The sequence below is a fragment of the Lepus europaeus genome, chromosome 2 (genome assembly GCF_033115175.1).
Source record: "Lepus europaeus isolate LE1 chromosome 2, mLepTim1.pri, whole genome shotgun sequence".
NCBI classification, from domain to species: domain Eukaryota; kingdom Metazoa; phylum Chordata; class Mammalia; order Lagomorpha; family Leporidae; genus Lepus; species Lepus europaeus.
The window spans coordinates 81,341,300-81,364,138 of record NC_084828.1 but is presented as its reverse complement, the minus strand read 5'-3'; the positions used below and the strand labels follow the sequence as shown (position 1 = coordinate 81,364,138).

General features: G+C 51.8%; 1 protein-coding gene across 1 annotated transcript in view; it reads left to right on the top strand.

Moving 5' to 3' along the window:
* SLC12A8 (solute carrier family 12 member 8) overlaps positions 1-8,321 on the top strand; it is a 179,112-nt gene extending 170,791 nt beyond the window's left edge. The window contains exons 12-13 of the mRNA XM_062181070.1: positions 3,646-3,706; positions 7,907-8,321. Coding sequence (XP_062037054.1) covers positions 3,646-3,706; positions 7,907-8,069 — 224 coding nt within the window. The 3' untranslated portion in view covers positions 8,070-8,321. The remainder of the gene's footprint in view (positions 1-3,645; positions 3,707-7,906) is intronic.
* Positions 8,322-22,839: the final 14,518 nt, after the last annotated feature.

The window sequence follows — 22,839 nt, the reverse complement described above, 5'->3', positions numbered from 1 at the left end:
AGCCCTTTTCAGCACAATTTTATGATGCTCCAATGTAGAATAATGTAATGTCTGTCCTAACTAAATTAGATAGACTAAAATAATCCAGGCAAAGTAAAAGAAAACGTTCTTCAAAATTAGAATAATTATGTTTTTAAAAAGATGTACCAGGCTGGTGCTGTGGCACAGCAGGTTAACTCCCTGGCCTGAAGTGCCGGCATCCCATGTGGGCGCCGGTTCTAGTCCCAGCTGCTCCTCTTCCCATCCAGCTCTCTGCGATGGCCTGGGAAAGCAGAAGATGGCCCAAGTCCTTGGGCCCCTGAACCCACGGGAGAGACCCAGAAGAAGCTCCTGGCTTCAGATAGGCCCAGCTCCGGCCATTGAGGTCAACTGGGGAGTGAACCAGCAGATGGAAGACCCCCGCCTCTCCTCTCTCTGTGTAACTCTGACTTTCAAATAAATCTTTAAAAAAAAAAAAAAGATGTACTTCAAATACTCTAAGTCACATGTGCATTAAAAGTAATGATTTAGGCCGGCGCCGTGGTTCACTAGGCTAATCCTTCATCTGTGGCGGCGGCACACCGGGTTCTAGTCCTGGTCGGGGCGCTGGATTCTGTCCCAGTTGCCCCTCTTCCAGGCCAGCTCTCTGCTGTGACCCGGGAGTGCAGTGGAGGATGGCCTAAGTGCTTGGGCCCTGCACCCGCATGGGAGACCAAGAGAAGCACCTGGCTCCTGGCTTCGGATCAACGCGGTGTGCTGGCCGCAGCAGCCATTGGAGGGTGAACCAATGGTAAAGCAAGACCTTTCTGTCTCTCTTTCTCACTGTCCACTCTGCCTGTAAAAAAAAAAAAAAAAAAAAAAAGATTTAGGGGCCGGCGCTGTGGCGTAGCGGGTAAAGCCGCCACCTGCCGGTGCCAGCATCCCATATGGGCGCTAGTTAGAGTCCAGGCTGCTCTACTTCCTGTCCAGCTCTCTGCTATGGCCTGAGAAAGCTGTAGAAGATGGCCCAAGCCCTTGGGCCCCTGCACCCATGTGGGAGACCAGGAAGAGGCTCCTGGCTTTGGATTGGCACAGCTCTAGCCATTGCAGCCAATGGGGAGTGAACCAGTGGATGGAAGACCTCTCTCTCTCTGCCTCTCCTTCTCTCTGTGTAACCCTGACTTTCAAGTAAAATAAATAAATATTTTTTAAAAAAATAATGATTTAGAAAAGCAGTAATGCCAAGAAGAGTTCCGTATTTCAGTTCATTTAATGGATAGGATATATTTTAACACAGTGATGACATCAGTGATTGCTTCTGAATTTCTTAAAAATATAGTTTGATCTTAAGTTTAAATACTTCCTAGATAACTGTATACAGGAATGTACACAATCAAATTTCAAGCTCATTTCTACCTAACATTTAGATAATTTGGAATCTAAATGATCACACATAAATAGGGTCAGTTAATAAAATGTTACAATTATCTCCCTTCTAATAATCTCAAAATATAATAGGAGGCTTCCCTTGGCAATTACAGATATTAATGCAAGTCTAAAATGTATCCTCTTTTGACCATGAGAACCCTGAAAGATACTGAGTAAACACATGGGATCAGTCATAAGCCATTGACATTAGCCAAGATACTCTAACTTAAGTCTCTTAAAATAACGCTGACTTCCTGATCATATATATATATCATCTCATTAATCAGTTTGCAACCATATCTATGTATATATAATCTGGAAAAGCATTTTCTAAAGTTACATTTGATTTCTTTTTCTAAAGTTATTTATAATTTACTTAGTGAATTTTCTTTAAACTCACACCAAAGGAAGGGATAGATTTCCTTTTTCATGATTGATAAAACCTAAATCACATGTCTGATATCTGGGTTATTTGGCCAATGTCAATAACAATCTCATTTCAAATGTCAGAGATTAGATGTCTACATGTCAGGCTGTCTGATTCACTTAACACCTGCTGAAAACTTCCTAATTCTGGATCCAGTGAGGGTTACAGGATGAAAAACACACATTCCCTTGTTCTCAAAGAGTGTATGGTCTAGTAGGGGATTTTCCTAATTTTATTTTGTTTATTTATTAGAGAAACAGATAAGCAGAGACAGAGAAAGAACTCTCATCTGCTGATTCACTCCACAAATATTCGCAACAACCCGGGTTGGGCCAGGCCAAAGCCACGAGCCAGGAACTCAATCCAACTCTCCCATGTGGGTAGCAAGAATCCAAGTACTTGAGCCATCACCTGCTGACTTCCAGGGAGTGCATTAGCAGGAAAAAGCTGGACTAGGAAGCAGAACCAGGACTTGAGCCCAGGCACTCCAGTATGGGTACGCCACAACCAGTGTGTTAACCACCATGCTAGACACCTGCTTCCAGTAGGGCATTTTGTAGCATGCATTGAACAGATATCAGTATGAACCTAAGAATAAATACTATCAAATTTATTTTTTAATTCATAAGACTGAAATTAGAAAGTCTTCTACCTTTTTCCTCATAGCACTTTATCCAGTTTCTTTCTTGGGATTTAGGAGTTTAGAGGTACATTTTTAAAAAATTATATATTTATTTGAAAGGCAGTTACAGATTGAGAGAGAGAGAGAGAGAGATCTTCCAACCATTGGTTTACTCCCCAAAAGGGCTGGGCCACATGGAATCCAAGAGCCAGGAGCCTGGAATTCCATGGCGCTGGCAGGGACCCAAGTATTTGGGCCATCTTCTGCTGCTTTCCCAGGCACGTTAACAGGAAGATGGATGGGAAGCACAACAACCAGGACTCAAACTGGTGCTTACATGGATTGCTGGTGTTGCAGGTGGCGCCTTAACCAACTATGCCACAACACCGGTCCTTAGAGATACAATTTTGGAAACTACGCATGGTACAAAGTCCTTAGTGGACTGCTCTCAAGGGAGTATTATATTATTTGGTTAGACTGAAAAAGGAAAAAAAAAAATTGTGCTGGTTCTGTGAATGTGTGTTGGGGGTGTTCATTCACTATGCAAACTGGACTTCTGTGGGGGCAGGTGTTTGGCCTGCATACTGCATTGGCATGCCAGGGTTTGATGTGTGGCTGTAGCTCCTGATTCCAGCTTCCTGCTAATGTAAACCTTGGGAGACAGAAGGTGATGGCTTGAGTAGTTGAGTCCTTGCCACTTTTGTGCAAGACCTGGATGAGTTCCTGGCTCCCTACTGCAGGCATTTAAGAGAGTGAACCAGTGGATGGGAGCAGTCTTGTGTATCTTTTTCTCTCTCTCTCTGCTTCTCAAAAAAATACTAATACAGGAAAAACAACACGAAACCTAGGATTCTAGATGCCCATGCCTTCATAAATATTTATTTATTTATTTACAGAGAGGCAGAACGAGAGAAAGAGAAGTCTCCCACCCACTGGTTTACTCCCCAAATGGCTACAATAGCCAGAGCTGGGTCGATCTGAAGCCAGGAGCCAGGAGCTTCTTCCGGGTCTCCCACGTGGGTGCGGGGGCCCAAGGATTTGGGCCATCTTCTACTGCTTTCCCAGGCCATAGCAGAGAGCTAGACCAGAAGTGAAGGAGCCCAGACTCCAACCGGCACTCATATGGGATACCGGCACTACAGGCGGCTTTACTGGCTTCGCTGCAGCACGGGCCCCCTTCATAAACATTATGTAAATATCTTTCTTCCAGGATCAGCTTCCAACTTCAGCTTTTTCCGATGGATGAGATCTCTTCTGATCCCCTCCTACAGGTTTGTGCTCACTGGGGGTTGCTACCAGGATGAATGAGTATCCCAGAATCCTGGGAAGTACCAAGGATATCCCATTTCTAGCTGGGTTTGGGCCTGAATTGTGTGGGAAGCTGGCAGTTGAGAACGTGCAGGAGACTCAGGTTTCGTTCCTCCTTCCCCCTCCACCACCACACCCGGGCCCTCTGCTTCAGGCCTTCAGAAGCTTCCAGTGGCTCCTGCCCTCTGCCCTTCTGAACCTCAGTCATGACGCAGAGAGGCTTCCTTAGAGTCCGATGGTGAGAGCGAGGGCAAGGCAGCAGCTCTCAGTGCGTTCACAGCAGCATCTGTACACAGCACGCACAAGATCGAAGCCAGAGGAAGTGTGAAGCCAGGGCGCCTCAGAGGTGGTGGACGTGACCATCCTGCTGAGCGCAGAGGTCAAGTGCAGAAGTGCGGCAGAGACCCTCTGTGTGCAGATGCGTGGGGCGAGGGAATGCACCAGTCTGATAAGCAGGGGCCTCAGAGAGGAGAGGTTACGCAGGCGCCCCCGTGGCTTTCCTCCTCCAGTGCTTCCTCACCTCTGAAGTCCTTGAGATCCTGGAGAATGTCCCCTGACCTCTGTCTCCTTTCTGTGTCAGCAGCCAAGGCTGCAGGCTGGGGGAATCCAGGCAGAGCCCCACCCAGTGTTTATTTGGTTTCATTCTGTTGGTTGTTTTTGAAACTCTGGATGCACTTGCCAGTGTTTCCCAACTCCCACACCCAGACATTGCTAATGGATCTTGGGACCCTTTTCCATTGGTCCCAGATGTAAGTGCAGAACCTTTTATTTTCCCTCATATTTTTGCTGTGGTAAAGCACACATAAAATTCGCCATCATAACCACTTAAGAGTACATGGCTCGATGGTGTTCAGTACATTTGTGTTGTGCTGTGACCAACATCGCCATCCAGAACCTTTCATCTTCCCAAACCCCAGGCCTGCCAAACACTAACCACCCATTACCCAGAATCCTTTTCAAGACAGCTCTTTGCGAGAACCACCAATTGATTCAAGTTGCTGCAATATCTTGGGATATTGACAAAAAGGGACCAGGGACTGCAGAAACTGAGAACTGGGGCCCAGGGACAGAGGCTGGAGTGTGTGGGGAACGCTCCCTGTCACCTGCTGGGACTGGCTGGGTACATGTCCCACGTGGAGCTTCAGTAAAGGTGACGTGACCTCTGTCTCTCAGATACTCAGAGGCACCAGGATGGGTAACTCAGGTCACAGAACACCAATATTGATCTCTTATCCCTTATAACCTGAGAGAAAGTAGGGTCTAAGCGAAAATAGACTCTGTGTAGACCCTGCCTACAGAGTTTGGAGCTGCAAGCCATGTGTGAGTGATAATATCTGGCCTTGTCTGATTAACAAGAACATTTTCAGTCATTTCTGGTTTAAAGCCAAACAGTGACCTTGGGAAGGGGCCACTCTCTGTGTTACATCCTAGAGTCCTGGGGCTTCCCCTCCAAGGTCACTGCAGTGCTGTGTCAAAGAAGAGATGACTCTTGGAAGAGGACAGTGAGTGGCTGAATAGAACACAGTCCACACCACTCCTAGCACAGTGTCTGGCTCTGGGGGCTAGGGAAGAGGGTCGTCACTGGTGACATTTTGTGGTAGTTGTTGAGGATGGTGATTCATTTCCAAATAAAAACTGGGTAGCCGTGTTCTTTATTCTGTAGTTTTGAACTCTCCCCTCATTGCAGCCCCAAACGTCCTTCAAAACCAAATGTCCTTCTGCCCAAGTGCATTTGGCTGAGTTACTTCCTGTTACATCTGCAACAATGTGGTGCTCACTCTGACCTTGAGAAGGCTTCCTTTCCTGGAGCCATAGCAACTGTCCACATAAGGGTTCCTAAGCCATTCTAGACTAGAAAGTAAAACATTATTTCTCCCAATTCAAAAGAATGTGGTGGTTTCATCTAAAAAAATAATAAAGAAAAGATAAAGCACTGGCAAAAATACTTACTTGATTGATTTGGCATTTTTGCCCTTTCTAACTTTACTTAAATTTTTAAAATTTATCTTCATTCTATTTGAAAGACAGAGAGATGGATAAAGAGAGATTTGCCATCTCCTGGTTCACTCCCCAAATGCCTACACAGCCAGGGCTGCACCAGGCCAAACCCAGGAGCCTGGAATTCAGTCTGGGTCTCCCATGAGGGTGGCAAGGACCTAAGCACTTGAGCCATCTTCTGCTGTCCCCCGTGCTGCTAACCAGCAGGAAGCTGGAACTGGAGGCAGAGGGCACAGAACTCAATCAGGCATTCCCATACGTGTGGTCATCCCAAGCAGCATTTTTTTTTTTTTTAAGATTTATTTATTTGAGAGGCAGAGTTACTGACAGAGAGATGGAGAGACAGAGAGAAGATCTTCTGTCCACTGGTTCATTCCCCAAATGGCCACATGGCTGGAGCTGGGCCAATCTGAAGCCAGGAGCCAGGAGCTTCTTCCAGGTCTCCCCTGTAGATATAGGAGCCCAAGCACTTGGGCCATCTTCTGCTGCTTTCCCAGGCCATAAGCAGGGAGCTAGATCAGAAGTGGAGAAGCTAAGACTCAAACTGGCACCCATATGGTGCTGCAGGTGGAGCACAGCGCCAGCCCCTCCAAGCAGCATCTTAACCACTGTGCCACACACCCAGCCCTTAACCTTACATTCTGAAACTTTACCCTTTGTATAAGAAACTAAGTTCTCAGGGCCAGCACTGTGGTGTAGTGGGTTAAGCCACCACCTGAGGTGCCAACATCCTATATGAATGCCATATGGTCCAATTCTGATCTGGCTCCCTGCTAATGTACCTGTGAGAGGAGTGGATGATGGCCCAAGTGCTTGGGCCCCTGCATGCATGTGGGAGACCCAGAAGAAGCTCCTGGTTCCTGGCTTCAGATCAGCCCAGCTCCAGCTGTTATGGCCATTTGGAGAGTGAACCAGCAGATGGAAGTATCTCTCTCCCTCTCTCCCTCCCTCTCTCTAATTCTGACTTACATATCAATAAAGTAAATCTTTTTAAAAAAGAAACTAAGTTCTCAGAAACCTTCAACCTATGTAATATAAATAAATTCTCAACAGATGGCTATAGTGCCTTTACCATGTGAGCTGAACTTCAATAGTGTGGCGTTTTGCCAGTGTCAGTTGAAGCCTTCTGCTTAAATGCCACCGATTTATGAAATTAAGTTTCTAGCTTTTTACAGCTCTCGAATCTGTTGCTTATTCGAACAGTTGAACCTTACCGCTAGTAATGTACACGATTCTTTGAGAGTAAACTTTTTAAGAGGGAACTCCTGCGTATCTCATGGCTTGAGGACCTCCCACAGACGCTGGAACTGGAAAGGAGGTGGGAAGATGAGCAAACAGAGGCACGAGGAGGTCAGGAGGTCTCCTGAGGCCGCCGAGCGGCTTGGGGCTGGAGCTGTGGCTGGCTCTGTCTTCTGTGGCTGCCCTGACCGCCTGTCTGAACTTCGCTTACTCCATCCTGCCTGCAGCCCGTTCCCCAGTTTATTCCAGCTGTACCGGGGTGCAGAGCACCACTGCGGCCGGCTGATTGCCTGGAGGCCACCTTTTTCTCCAGAACCTTTGCAGTTTGCCGCCTTGCCATCTTGCTAGATGACCTTGGCTCTGGGAAGCATGCCTCGTCCAGCTTTCTTCCCATGAGATAGGAGAGGGTTTCTCTTTTACTCTTCTCACTTGTTACTTCATTTGACAAAAAGAAAAGCTACAAGAAAGGCAAAGAAAAGCTACAGAGACCCCAGAATGACACCATTTGGAAGGCAAAAAAGTCTTCGTAGGTTTCCTCCTTCAAAGTGTGTGCTGTTTTATGGTTTTCTACTTAGGAAGGGTAAATATCACTCTCCTTATTTTAAAGTGTGTGAAAATATTTCATAAAGTTCATGGGAAGCGGCATTAAAATAGAGGCTTATTTTGACACCAAAAGTTGCAATCCATGTAGTTGTTCATAATACACATCTTCCATGAGCTTTTTGAAGACCCTTGCACTTTGAGTGCAGAAACCGTTATACACACAGCCTTCAGCAGTCACACTGGAAACCTTTCAGCCCGTGTTGAATGTTAGCCCAGGGGATGTTCTGCAGGTACTCTCTCTGTCCGGAACAGAGTAGACTCATCTCCCTCGGGCCCCACTTGCTCTTCCCTTCTTACCATCCTCTGGGTCTCTCTCGCTGAAGGAGCTGGCGGTCCCCCCGGGAGCAGATCATCTTGGCGCCTTCCCCGGCCAGGGTTGACATGGCAATGACTCAGCTCACTCAGGAGAATGCAGACTTCGCCTCTCGGGATCGCTACCACCACTCCTCCTCCGTGAGCCGGGAACAGCTGATGCCTCAGTACTAGAAGCAGCGCTGAGACCCTCCTGTCTCGGAGCTGACCTGTACCCAGTGGACCTACGCCCTGGGCCTTTTGTGGAGCTGCTTCTCCTCGGTAGGAAACCCCACGGCCCGTCCTCCCGCTGCCGCTTTGGACAATGGAAATCTGCATTATGGTCGGGAGCCGCACGCCCAGCCCAGGTAACGTTAGGAAGAGCTCCACCTGGACACCAAGACCGCCAGTGTGGAGAACCACATCTCGCTGCTTCTGAGGGCCACAATAAATGCTTATTTTTAATTAAATTAAATTATTGATTTAATACGGCATCCACGTCCATGGTTCCAAGCCCCAGAGTATACTCATGGATAAAACGAAGTCTTCTTCCCATCCCGTTTCCTTCTGCTCAGCTTCTACCCCGGCCGGAGGCAACCATGTTCTCATCTACACTTCTAGTTAGTTGTCCTTATGAATGTACAGTCACACAGGAGTGTGAGTGCTGATCACTTAGACATGTGTTCTGCACCTTGCTTTTCTCCCTTAAAGATCTAGCTTGGAGATATCTCCATAGCAGTACACATACAGTGTCCACATCGTCTTCCAGTTGTGCGATGTGCTGTGAGTCAGTCCACTCGTTCCACAGTGGTGGGCATCTGGATTCGTTCCAGTCTTTTGCACGCTGTTCTGCAGTTCATCATGCTGTACACTTGTACAGGTATAAAGATTATCTTCAGGGATGGTCCCCAGGTGTGGAACTGCAGGGTCAGACGGTACTTGTATTTGTCAGGTCTTTTTAATTAAAATGAGAATTTACCGTGAACTGCCCAGCGGCGACTCCTGTCTCCAAGGTGCCTGTGGGCTCTGACTCCCTGGGCACCTTCACCGCCACTTTGGTGCATGAACAGCCACACAGGAGACAGGACTCACCTGGTTCCTCCGTGAGATCAGCATGGCATTGATCACAAGCACCCGTGGATGGAAGGGGCTTAGAGCAGGTCAAGCCTGGGAGGGTCCTGGGGAGGAGACCATGGCTATGGCTGCTTTTAGGTGAGTTTGGTACCTGAGCCAGGTCAAGCCTGGGAGGGTCCTGGGGAGGAGACCATGGCTATGGCTGCTTTTAGGTGAGTTTGGTACCTGAGCCAGGGTCAGTGATTTTACCCCTGAGCTATGGAGGGAAGCATTGTTGAGTCACTGTGGCTCTTTCTTCTCGTAGACTGCCTCATTAGTCGGTGAGCCAAGAATCACGGCGCTTGTTCAGAGGGCAGACTGGGGAGGGCATGTAACCTACTGGATGACAGTGTGGCTCATGGTCCATGTCAGAGTACCTGGGCTCTATACCTGGCTCCAGCTCCTGAGGCCAGCTTCCTGCTAATGCAGACCTTGGGAGGCATCAGTGGTGGCTCAAGTAGTTCCTGCCATCACGTGGGAGACCTGTACTGAATTCCCGACTCCCGGCTTCAGGCCTGGCCCAACACAAGTGTTTCTAAGCATCTGGGAAGTGACCTCTCTCTTCTCTCCTTCCTTCCCTGCTTTTGTCCCTTCCTCCCTCCCCCCCCCCCCACACCCCTCCACCCCTCCCTCCCTTTCTCTCTCCCAAATAAATAAATAATTTTTTAAAGTGTGGGTTTCTGTACCTCACCCTTAGGCTTTTTTATCTGGTAACGTGGGAGGGGCTTCCTGGACTTCACATCCTTAACAAATGGCTCAGGTGACTCTAGCAAGTGGTCCTTGGACCGCCTTTGAGAAACACTGACCTGTTGGATGGGAGGGACTCAAAGCAGGTCTTACATTCTCTCCTGGAGATGAGATCTCATGTATGCTGGCTGTCCACGACGTCTGCACTCAGGGAAGTACCAGATTTCTGAGCGTCATCGGAACCAGCTTAAAGAAAGCAGACTTTGACTTAGCAGTGGGCTGTGTGTGGGGAAGAGAAACACCGCACCAAGGCGGGCGATAGTCCCGAGGGGCTGAGTTAGGTGATCACCGGAGGCCCTTTCAAAGAAGCTGCACAGGCTGCCTGTGGCTGCTGGCACGGAGTACACAAAGCAGGTGGCTCCAAACAACCGACGTTTATTCTCTCACAGTTCTGCAGACCAGAAGTTTTCCATCAGTGTCACTGGGCAGCTCAAGATCCCTAATTTAATCAACCTGCAAAGTGTTTGCCAAGTGAAGAAGTAAGTATTCATAGACTCCAGTGACAGGATGTGGATGTCTTTTTTTTTTTTTTGACAGGCAGAGTGGACAGTGAGAGAGAGCGAGACAGAGAGAAAGGTCTTCCTTTTGCCATTGGTTCACCCTCCAATGGCCGCCGCGGCCGGTGCACTGCGGCCGGCGCACCGTGCTGATCTGAAGCCAGGAGCCAGGTGCTTCTCCTGGTCTCCCATGGGGTGCGGGGCCCATGCACTTGGGCCATCCTCCACTGCACTCCCGGGCCATAGCAGAGAGCTGGCCTGGAAGAGGGGCAACCGGGACAGAATCCGGCGCCCCGACCAGGACTAGAACCCGGTGTGCCGGCGCCGCAAGGCGGAGGATTAGCCTATTGAGCCGCGGCGCCGGCCTTGGATGTGGATGTCTTTAGGGGACTATTTTTCAGGCCACACAGAAGACTTTACTGAATCTGCTTTTTGCTTTTTTTGAATTCTGCATCAGAAGCTGAAAAAGTAGCCCACTCTAAAACCCATAGCGCTGGAACCAAAGCAGATAACCACATATAGTAGAAGACTCAAGTGTCCAGGAAGAGTGCCCTCCCTGGATAATTTCACGGAAAAGAGTAGGAGAAGAATGGGATGTGATAAAGAATTCCAACATCATACTCAGGGTCAGGGATACCAAAACGAATAGCTCACACTTGAGTTTGGGGGCAGATGCTGAGCAAGCTGAACTTCTAATAAAGTCCAAAAACCTTGTGAGTAATCATAATCAGGGTGTTAAATGGTAATACCAGTCAAGTCTTAGCCTGGCCCCCCCCCCCACCAGAAGGTTGTGCGCTAGTGCTTTGTTGGGGAGTCATCCAGCGTAGCAGGAGTGGGAGGGGAGAGGAGTGAAGCAGAGCAGGTGTTGCTCACTCTTCTGAGAGGCCCTGGGAACGCTGAGTCTCAAGATCCCCTTCTAGAGAGGGTGGGATCAGGATTCACAGCTTCCTGTTTCCCATCATCCAAAGTTAGCCTTGTGTGGGCATCGAGCACCCCTACCTGCTGATTTGTACACGCACGAGTGCCTGGCCATTCTGCAGCGAGCAGAAACTGACTAGAGCCCACATAGAATTTGTTGTTACCATGGCAGCTGACAGGGAGCCAGTGGCCTCAGCCCCAGCGTCCGGTGCGGCAGGGAGACTCTGAGGTGGCTTGTGGAGGTGTCATGTACAGTCTGCACACTGGCAAAGGTCAGCGGTCAGAACAGAGTGTCAGAAAGATGGAATGCGTGTCACTGGATCATTCAGACAGGGCTTGGTATCTCCGGCTGTCCCAGGAACGCTGTCACATCAGTGTTTATGACGGTGAGGCCAGCAACATTTTCTGAAATACAGGGCCTGATTCCTGGCCTAAAAGTTTCACCAGGGAGTCTACAGTTGCGGGTCACAGTGTCTGAATGAGTGAAGGTTGTAGAAGGCCTTCTGGGGCCACCAGTGTCTCTCTTCAGCCCTGTTACTGGGCCCTGGAGGGCCATCATACTACCTACCGCATGTGACCTGGGCTGAGCTCTGAGAAGGAGCATGGAGCTGCACGCAGGGAGCGGCTGGAGAGTTAAGAATGCAGCAGAGGGAGCACAGCACACAGCCAAGCAGCCTGGCCAAGATGCAGACACGAGTGCCAAGGAGATGTTGTGTGCAGAAGAAATCCAGGGGACTTCTTGGAGGAGGCAGGTTTGGAACCAGGTTGGTGAGAGGATTTGGAAGGGCTCTGAACCAAGGGAATGAGCTAAACAAAGACAGAAGGCCCTACGCGGGAGAAGGCTGACCTTCGACTCCACAGCTCTCCCTACCGTCCACTTTCAGTTGGCCCCACCTGAGAGGGAGTTCGGTTAGAGTTGCAGGTTCCTCAGATTTGGGGAAGAAGATCTGTTTGAACCCTGACTGCCATCTGTTAGCTTTGTGACCTCGGCAGACTTCAGAAACCCTCTCAGCCTTGGCCTCCTCCTCTGTGAAATGGGGATTAGGTTACCCGCGGCAGGGAGCTGGGAGTCTTCCCTGGACTGGGCAGGAGATGATGTGGGGGTGTCCTCCTTCCCCCTCCACTGCTTCTGTGGCACGCGTTGTGGATGGCTCCGGAGGAAAAAGTGGAATCCTCGGTGCTTCTTGGCCCCTGCCTCTCTCTCGGAGGCCAAGCTGGGCCTTGTGATGCGCAGGCAGGCGCAGCGGGACACAAGCCAACCGCGGGAAGCCAGCTGTGTGACTGAGCCCCAGCCAGGGGGACTGACAGAGCTGCCCCACTGCTGCTTCAGCTCTGCCCCCACCTGCCAGCCCACCCGCCCGGCTACTTCCTGGGCCCCTTCCTCTGTACACACACCGCTCTTTACAAGGCCTTGGGGATTTTTCCCAAACACCAGCCGCCCCTCTCCAGTCCTTTTGAACCAAAGCTTATTGTAGAACAGATAAGGCACCTCCTGCTGTGACTTATCCCCCCCCCCCCAGGACCACCCAGATGGCCCAGAGGAAGGCCAGGCTGTGGGGCTGGGGTGGGGCTGGCGAGCAGGCAGGATGCCCACTTGTCAGCTGAGGCTGCAGGTAGGGGCTTCGGCCCCTGGCCCTCCTCTTGGGAGGAAGGTCCCGTTCATGTAAAAGGCAAAGCAGATGGCAAGAAAGGCCCCACAGCACCAGGGCCCCCACTGCCTGTGCTCCTGGGCGCACCACCCATGCAGTGACAGCATCTAGGCTGGCGCCCAGCTCTGATGGGCTGGCCCGTGGAGAACGGTGCCCGGTCAAGGCCATTTGCCGAAGGGAGGGGCCGCAGAGCAGGTCTCTGAATGGGAATCTCCAAAATAATGGTTGTTTTGTTATAAAAAGGAAAACCACTGTTAGAGGGGGCACTATGTTAAAAGAGCCACATGTGAGCCCTGGCCTAGAAGGTCGGCCACGTGGGACGCGCCAGCCAGATGGGCTTTGGAATGCCCTGGGAGCAGCCAGCATCTCAGAGGATGAGCGGTCACCCCCGGAAGCCAGCGGGAGGTCTCAGTGCCGACCTGGGAGCAGTGGCAGGTAATATGCATCCAGAGCCTGAAGGTGGAGAACACATCCCTAGTTTCAAATATGAACCCAAACTGGCAGTCACCAGGGCAGAGCCCCCGAATGGCAGGGCTGATATCTAGCCGGCGTGCGGCTCACGTGGGCAGCTCTCTGTAGCTGTGCTAGGGTGACTGTGCTGTGGCAACAGGCGCCCCCAGGCTCAGTGATTGACACTGAGCTTTGCTTCAGGCTCAGGTTATGCCTGGGAGCTCTGCTTTATGCTCCCCGCCAGGGACCACTGATTCAGCATCCTCCACGCCCTCAAGTCGTCCTCTGGATTCTCAGCATCCAGTGAGAGGGGACAAGCAGGGACACATTGGAGGACCCCAGGGAGGTTCCCGGGGCCAGGACAGAAAGGCTGCATCGCCACGTCCTACGTTCAGTTGGCCAGTAGACCCAGAGTCTACCTGATGGAACGTGCCCGGGAGGAGGAGGGGCCAGCTTTGGTGCCACCTGGCCGGGCCCCATCACTGTGGTACAGGATGAGAGCAGGTGCACTCATTGGTGGCAAGGGAGTACGTCTCCTGATCTGCCCTGAGGAGCTTCAAGCCTTCAAAACTCGGTGCCCGGTGTCAATCGCTCAAGCCGGTGCTTCTGCCATTCTTCAAATCATGCTCAGGATTCCATTTTCAGAGCTTTCTTCAGGACCTTTGGCTATTCTAATGAATGGTAAGCCTGTATCCTTTGGGAGTCCATTTGACTTCAAGAAGTACCAGAAATGGTGTGGAACCAAGCATGGGAGTAGGCACGGGGCAAGCTAAATGGTCTGCTTGGCGCCGGTGCTGTGGCACTGCAGGTTAAGATGCTGCCTGCAATGCTGGCATCCCACATGGGCACCGGTTTGATTCCTGGCTGTTCTGCTTCCAGCCCACCTCCCTGCTAATGCACCTGGGAAAGCAGTGGAGGATGACCTGAGTGCTTGGGGCCCTGCCACTCAAGTGGGAGACCCAGAAGAAGCTCCTGGCTCCTGGCTTCAGCCTGGCCCAGTCCTGGCTGTTGTGGCCATTTGGGGAGTGAACCAGCAGATGGAAGATCTCCCTCTGTCTCTCCCTCCCTCTCTGTAACTCTGCCTTTCAAATAAATAAATAATCTTGTTAAAGATAAAATAAATCATCTTTGTTGGGTCAAAAATGAGATACGACTTAGTAAATTTACTTGAGCACGTTCTAAAGGTGAGCTCCCAACACACGTGTTGAGAACTAAGAGTGTCACTAGAATAATTATGTCAGGCCTCCCAAGGTGCTTGTTTTGAAGATATCGCGTTTGTTTAAATATAAATTTGGGGGGCCAGTGCTGTGACGTAGCGGGTTAAAGCCCTGGCCTGAAGTGCCAGCATTCCATATGGGCACCAGTTCTAGTCCTGGCTGCTCCTCTTCTGATCCAGCTCTCTGCTATGGCCTGGGAAAGCAGTAGAGGATGGCCCAAGTCATTGGATCATCCCAACGCATCCCACGTGGGAGCCCAGGAAGAAGCTCCTGGCTCTTGGTTTCGGATCGTCGGAGCCCCGGCTGTTGAGGCCATCTGGGGAGTGAATCAGCAGATGGAAGATCTCTCTCTGTCTCTACCTCTCTCTGTAACTCTGTCTTTCAAATAAATAAAATAAATCTTTAATAAATAAATAAACACAGATTTGGGCAGTTGCGTGTGTGCCTGTGCGCACATGCGTCATTAGTGATGTCACATATTCGTGGTCTGTGAAAGACCTGCAGGAGCAGAGTTGCATCTTCAGCAGAATCACCCCAGTGCTTAGTGCTAGGTATTTCTGCTGTGTGTTGGCCCATGGACCCCCTGGTCTTAGCACATCTCTGCAGCTTGGGGTCCTGTAGTTCATGGTCAACTCTTAAAAATGAAATCAGGGCCAGCGCCATGGCTCAACAGGCTAATCCTCTGCCTTGTGGTGCCGGCACACTGGGTTCTAGTCCCGGTCAGGGCACCGGATTCTGTCCCGACTACCCCTCTTCCAGGCCAGCTCTCTGCTGTGGCCCGGGAGTGCAGCAGAGGATGGCCCAAGTGCTTGGGCTCCGCACCCCATGGGAGACCAGGATAAGCACCTGGCTCCTGGCTTCGGATCAGCGCAGTGCGCCGGCTGCAGTGCGCTGGCCGTGGCGGCCATTGGAGGGTGAACCAATGGCAAAGAGGAAGACCTGTCTCTCTGTCTCTCTCTCACTGTCCACTCTGCCTGTCAAAAAAAAAAAAAAGAAAAAAAAAGAAAGAAAGAAAATGAAATCAGAAGATTTATTACACCTTATGTGAGGTAGCCCTGTGGGCCAAATCAAAAGCAGCAGTCTGTTTTTGTTTGGGTTTTGTTTAAGGTGAAGTTCAGATAACATAAAATTAACCTTTTGAACCCTTCATTTTTGAAAATAATGCTTTATTGGGACACTGCCCTTTTGTGAATGTGTTGTGTGTGGCTGCTGCCAACTCCAACAGCAGAGTACAGTAGCTCTCGGGACAGAGACTGCGCAGCCACCAGCCTGAAATATGTCCTCGCTGGCCTGCTGCTGCGGCCCCGTGCCGAGCCCTGCCATGGAGGAGCTGGATCCGTGCTCTCTAGAAAGAGCCCAGGCCTTGGGGTCGCGCCTTCTCACACATCACCTCTCCACTAAGAATGTCATCCGCCCCAAAGGCCAGCTCTCCTGCCTTGTGGGCTTTTGTGCCTCGTAGACCCAGCTCCCCCACTCCCCGGTTTCCCTTCTTCCTCCTGTCTCCAGCCCAACACTGGCAACCCCACCTGTGCCTGCCCTGCTAGGCGCCACGCCGCTGCCTTTCCCTCTGCTGCTCGTGGCTGTGTGTTCCCTTTCTCTCCTTGTGTGTCCCCTCCAACTTCTCCCCTCCAGCTGACCCTCGGACCCATCTTCACTTGGGCATCTTGGAGTCTCGTGAAATTTTAGGAATGCACCCCAATGTCCCCATCTTTGCGAATTCCATGGTGCTGTTACCCTACTGACTCAATTAGTCACCTAGAAGTGGGGTCGTCCGTCTCAGCCTGCCCCTCTCCCTCCCAGTCTCCCCGCCGCCACCTTTCCTCCCCCCCACCCCGCCCTTCTGTGAGGAGGTAGCACCGTCCTCTGGGCGGTATCTTGGGTTGCTCCATCCTGGTCCTCACTGTTAGTTCCTTGGTCCAGGCGGTGGCCCTGTCATGCCTGAATCACTGCAGTGGGCTCCTCACTGGTGTCTCTGCCCCTCCCTCCCCTCCAGCTGGCCCTGCCTGCCTCGTTTTGCAAATGCCGAGAGCTGGATAGACTGCGGGGCCTTGGCACTTGTCTTTGTGCCTCTGTCCGGCCTGCTCCCTCGACGCTCCCTCTGTTGTGTCCCGCAGAACTCGGCCCTGGCTAAGCCCTTCCTCCACTCAGAACGTCCTGCTGCTGTGTGTGCCTGGGAAACACCTGAACATCCTGCAGGAAAAGCTCTAACATCACCTGTCTGAGAAAGCGCACCTCCGCGTCTTCGAGTACTGGGTTCTCGCTCTATTGGCTGGTCAGGGGCAGGGACAGGGTAAGGCTCCCTCATGTGTGGATACCCAGAGCTTAGCACCGTCCCTCCGCACAGGGCAGGTGCTCAACCCATGTTTCTCAGGCAGCTGCTTTGGGCGCGTGCCTCTGCGGCCGGAAGCTAACCCGACATCTGTTTCTGACTGCGTTAGGTTAAGGCAGTGGTTTCCAACCCCGGCTGCACATTAGCACCAGCCGGGAGCTTTCAGAGCAAATTGGCGCTCACGATTTGAGATTCTGAGTTACGGGCAGGTGCGGGCAGCACTGGCCATTCTGTCCAGCCAGGGTTGAGAATCAGCAGTGTCAAGCCTGGTTTTCAAGGCTCCCATCTGTTCCTGTGTCTCCTCACAGCCCTTCTCCTCAAGCTCCTTCCCCCAGTGGCCTGCTATCCTTTGGGCCACACTTGTCTTCCCACCCCGAGGGGAGGATCCGGGCCAGGGAGCCGTAGCTTTGTATCCCACAGCACTGAGCGCAGCTGCGCAAGCCCAGGAGGAAGCTGCTGGGGGCTCCCCTTGTGGAAATCGTGAGCAGTCAGTGCCCTTCAGGGCCCGAGCTTCACAGCTTGTTTTGGATGAATGGGGAGAAAGAACTTGGTGGGAGCCGTGGCGAGGACCCAGCCTGCCTTCACCTGTGTGTGGGCGGCGGCAGCTTCCGTAAACCTGCAAATGACCCCACGCTGGTGGAGACCGAGAGCCTTAGATTGGCTCGGATGGTCAGCACACCTGTCCTGGCCCACCCTCTGGCTGGGTCCTCTCCCTCCCAGAGAGATGGTGTAGGGTAGTAGACGGGGCGTGGGCACAGATGCTATCCTAGCCATCTGTGTCTGCTCTGGGGATGCCCCTCCCCTCAAGCCACCTGGGCCTGCCCCTGAGGTCCCTTGCAAACCGGTCAGTGGTTCTTTCTGTGGCTTGTCTAGACCAGGAGCCCCCAACTACTGTGAGCCGAGAGCCACGTGGAAGGGGCCAAGGATGGCACAGGCCACGTATCCGTCCTGCTCATGAAGTGTAGACCTTTGGAGACAGAAATGTTGAGGCTTTCTCTTGTTGCTCAAGGTATGTCAGGGGTTAGGGAGACTTTTTTTCTAATGAAAGCCACAGGTTCTACATTTTTAAACACAATAAAGGGGTAGTGTTGTGACACAAAAGGCTAAGCAGCTACTTGCAACACCAGCATCCCATATCAGAACACCAGTTCGAGTCCCAGCTGCTCCACTTCCAATCCAGCTCCCTGCTACTGCACCTGGGAAGGCAATGGAAGATGACCCAAGTTCTTGGGCTCCCAGCACCCATGTGGGGACCTGGATGGAGTTCCAGGCTCTTAGCTTCTAGCTTCTACCTGGCCTAGCCCTGACCATTATGGCTATTTGGGGAGCAAACCAGTAGATGGAAGACTCTCTCTCTCTCTCTCTCTCTCTCTCTCTCTGAAATTCTTCAAATACCTGCAACAGCTGGGGCTGGGCCATGTCAAAACCAGGAGCCAGGAGCTTCATCTGGGCTGCCTGCTGCCTTCAGGGTATGTATTAGCAGGAAGCTGGAATTGGAAGTGGAGCTGGGAGTCAAACCCTGGCATTTTGATATGGGATGCAAGTAGCATCTTAACCACCATGCCAAATGCCTGTCCTCACCCAAGGTTTTAGAACTAGAAGACAGAGAAGCTAGAGCAAGGACTGAGATGTTCTGTCTCCCACTCCAGAACTTTTTACGAAAACATCCCACACAGGAGCCTGCGCTGTGGCATAGCAGATAAAGCCTCTGCCTGTGGCGCCAGCATCCCATGCAGGCTGCTGTGCTTCTGATCCAGCTCCCTGCTAATGGCCTGGGAAAACAGTGGAAGATGGCCCAAGTGCTTGGGCCCCTGAACCCAAATGGGAGACGGGGGGAAGCTCCTGGCTCCTGGCTCCTGGCTCCTGGCTTCAGATTGGCCCAGCTCCAGCCATTTCAGACATTTAGGGAATGAACCAGTAGATGGAATCTCGCGCGCTCTCTCTCTCTCTCTCTCATTCTCTAACTCTGCCTTTCAAATAAATAAATACATCTTTAAAAAAAAAAAACATTCCACACAGCTACCAAATGGAAATAGTTTTCATTCTTTCCTGATTATAAAGTAATAAAGTAATATCAAAAGATACATCCACCAGCGTTAACAGCAGCTGCTGTAATCACTGCAGACGGAAACTACTCCCATGCCCATTGGTGACAGGAGGGCCAGTAACTTGCAGGATAGCCCACAGTGGCTCTGTCTAGCAAGCAGGGTGAGGAATCGACGATGACGGGCAGCTGTGTGCCGGAAGCTCACTGTCAGACTGGGGAGCAGCAGGAGCTGGGCACAAAAAGGTTTGCATGGCAGCATTCCATATACATAAAAGACAAGGCCAAGGGTTTTGTCTGGTATCAACAAAACACTACTCTGTGCTGAAGGAAGTCAGGTCATGGTGACCTCTGTGGAGGAGAATGCCTGGGAGGGAACGGGAGCACCTTTCGTCTGGAGGTGTGCGTGCACAGGTGTGCTAAGGGGCTGAGCTCCGCACAGCAGGTTGCTGGCACCTTACATGTGCACTTTTCCCCAGGGACATAACATTTTACTAAAAAGTTTCAACTAGTTACACATGCTCCTGCAAGACATTCAGACAGCACAGAAAAGCACAACTATGCTTCGACGGGTTCTAAAGATAAAGCCCAGAGACTGTGAAAACATATTCCACGAGCGTGAGCAACTGCAGGAGGCTGTGCGTACCCTGTCTCTGAAGGAGAAGAAACAGAAAGGGGAAGGAAGATCGGGGACGCGCTGCGCGGACAAAAGGCAGAAACGGAGAGCAAAAGAGAGAACGATGGAGAAGGTGAGGAGCCAGGAAGGCGCCGCGTGACACGGAGTGAGACAGGAAGAGGAGACGCCTGCCCACAGGAAGCTCACCAGAGCACCAAGAGCATGGGGCCTGTGGCCTCCAGCTCTTTGCTACCGTGACTGAAACACCTGAGAGGAGCTACGTAAGCAGGGAGAAAGCTCCACGGTCCAAGACTGGGCAGCTCCCATTGACCCGGCATCTGATGAGGGCAGAGGACGGCAGAGAGGACCGCGGTGAGCCGGGAGCAGAGGGAGGGGAGCACACTTCACCTGCACGTGCGTGTCTCTCCTTAGGAAGCCTCCGTGCGTCCATCCTAGGCTCCACCCTAATCACCTATTCCAGACTAATCAGTTTGCAAGGCCCCGCTTCAGACATCGTGATTGGACTGGTTTCCATCCTTATTCTATTAACACAAGACTCTGGGGATCAAGCCCTTGTAACCCATGGGTCTTTGGGAAACACCCAACGTATTATCCAAGCCATAACAAGGGCCCAGTGGGAGGTGGAGGAAGATGAACCACTTGGGCTCCCAGAGCGAGGGAGGTGAGCAGGAGCTGCCAGGGGTAAAGGGTGGGGTGGCAGGGTCTGGATTAGAAGGTGGGACCTTGCACCTGGCTGCTAACCTGCGCTGTGTGAGGAGAGGCAGGCGTCACTTCTTTTTGAAAGTCAGGGCTGCTTTGCTGTCACATGGAGACACTGTGTTCCCAGTGACTCTGTTAGGACCTGAGGGTTGGGAGGTGCTCCACAAATACTGTTGACTGATGAGTGACAGGATGGCTGGCCATCCGGGTCCCTCTGCTTATGGGGGTCTGCTCTGGCCTTTCTGCCCCTTCCCTGGGCCCCGGCCATGTTGCCCAGCCTCGTGGCATCCCAGGAATTCCCTTGCCTGCTCTGGGGAGGGTGTTTCACGCTGGATGGCTCTGCTTTATCAGAGTCTTGTTGCGCTGGAGAATGTTCCAGGCTTGCTGACGTTTACAGCATGTAGCCAATTTTATCAGAGGAACGTTGTTTGGAATGCGATGGTCCTCTCAGATGGGCAGACAAGCAGCGGAAGGTCATGCAGGGGCCCGCCCCACACCTTGCACGCCGGAGCTCAGCGCTGCTGTGTGTGAGGCTTGGGAGCCTGGCCAGGCCCTGAGCAACCCTTCCTCCCTGGAGGAGGACCCAGTCAGTTTCCAGAGGCCTTGTGGTGTTTACATCTTCACCTTGGCCCTGGAGACCAGCAGCAGCTAGCAGAGAGGCAGTGAGGGCTCCCCAGGCCTGGAGGCCAGCAAGCAGCCAGGCCCGACCTGGACCCAAGGAGCCCATTCCCGACATTCCAGGAAGGAGACATCGGGGCTTCTCCTGGCTGGGAGGAGGGGCCAGAAATGAGGAGCTGGGCTTATTCCTTCCATTCTTTGGTCAAAATCTCAAGGCACTCTGCTTCCTGGAGCTCGGAACAAAACAGCGCAGGGTAGCAGGTGTTTGTTCCTTGGAGGGCTAGATTCTGCTCCTTCTATTGCAGCCCTGGGGTTCTTCCTGTATCTCTGGGCAGTGAAAGGGACTGAATGGGATGCAGAGATGGCTGACACAGGAAGGCAGCAGGGGTCAAGAGAGGCCCACGGTCCCTGTTCCCGGTGGGAAGGAACCCTGCCCTGCAGTAGGAGATGGAGGAGCTGCCCCAGCTTTGGCCCAGGATGCTGGATGCTGTTCATCAGAGGGGAGCAAGTCGGGGGACAGCCGAAGCTGCCAGTTGCTCCCCAGTCTCCATGGGCCCATGACAGGGCCAGGTGTTTGGGGACATGTCTGTCACCCTCTACAACTACAGCCGTGCACTGCAGAGCAATGTGTCCCTCAGCGAAGGACGACATAAACGACACTGCTCCGTGAGACTGTCGCCTGCGATAGTGCAGTCATCTTGGTTTGTGAGACCATACTTTGTGGTGTACAAAACAACAACATTCCCAGCTACACCCTTCTCAGAACATCACCCTGTCATTAAGCAATGCCTGCTTGTATTCTTAAACTTCTTCATTGTAGCAGATAGAATTTTCCACGCTAACGTTTGCTCAGCTCTTAGCCTCTGATATCTGTGATCATGACCATGACCTTATTTGAAAATAGAGCCTTTGCAAATCTAATCAAGTTAAAAACGAGAGCATTTTGAATCAGGATGGGCCTGAAATCCCATGATGGTGTCCCTATAGGAAGACCATGGGGAGACACACACACACACACAGAGAGAGAGAGAGGGAAGACAGCCATGTGAGGACAGAGGCAGAAGCTGCAAGCCTGCAAACTCCAGGGATTATCTGCCCCCACCGGAAACCAGGAAGAGGCAAGGCAGGAATCTCTCAGAGCCCTTAGCAGGAGCACAGCTCCGCCGAGCCCTTGACGTCATAATCCTAAGCTCTAGCATTGGGAGGGGATGCATTGCTGTTGCTTTGTAAAAAGATGTATCTGTTTATTTGAAAGGTACAGAGGAGAGAGAGAGAGAGAGAGAGAGAGAGAGAGAGAGAGAGATCTTCCATCTGCTAATTCGTTCCCCAGATGACTGCGATGGCTATTCCAGGTCTCCCAGATGGGTGCCAGGGACCCAAGTCCTTGGACCATCTTCTGCTGCTTTCCCAGGCAACTGGGTCAGAAGTGGACAGTTGGGACTTGAGCCAGTGCTCTGCTATGGGGTGCCGATGTCACAGGTGGCAGCACAGGTATGCTTTGCCACAACACTGGACACCAGGTACCAGGAGCTGGCGCTGTGGCATAGTAGGTAAAGCCACCACCTGCAGTGCCAGCATCCCATATGAGCGCCAATTCAATCTCCCGCTGCTCCACTTTCAATCCAGCTCTCTGCTATGGCCTGGGAAAGCAGCAGAAGATGGTCCAAGTCCTTGGGCCCTGCACCCACGTGGGAGACCCAGAAGAAGCTCCTGGCTCCTGGCTTGGATCGGCTCAACTCCAGCTGTTGTGGCCATTTGGAGGGTGAACCAGCGAATGGAAGACCTTTCTCTCTCTCTCTCTCAATCTCCCTCTCTAACTCTGCTTTTCAAGTAAAAAAATAAATAAAAAAGACACCAGGTGCCAGCAGGTTGTGGCAGTCTTAGAAAATGAACACATGAATTCTCAACGTTTCAAAACCCTCAGGTCCTGCCCCTTCGGCTCCTCCACTCAGCAGAAAGCTTCGCCTCCTGTTACAAAGCAAACTGCGGTCCTTGGGCAGAAATGCAGACCCCAGCCCTGCCCACACTCTCCTCTGCCCCTCCTCCT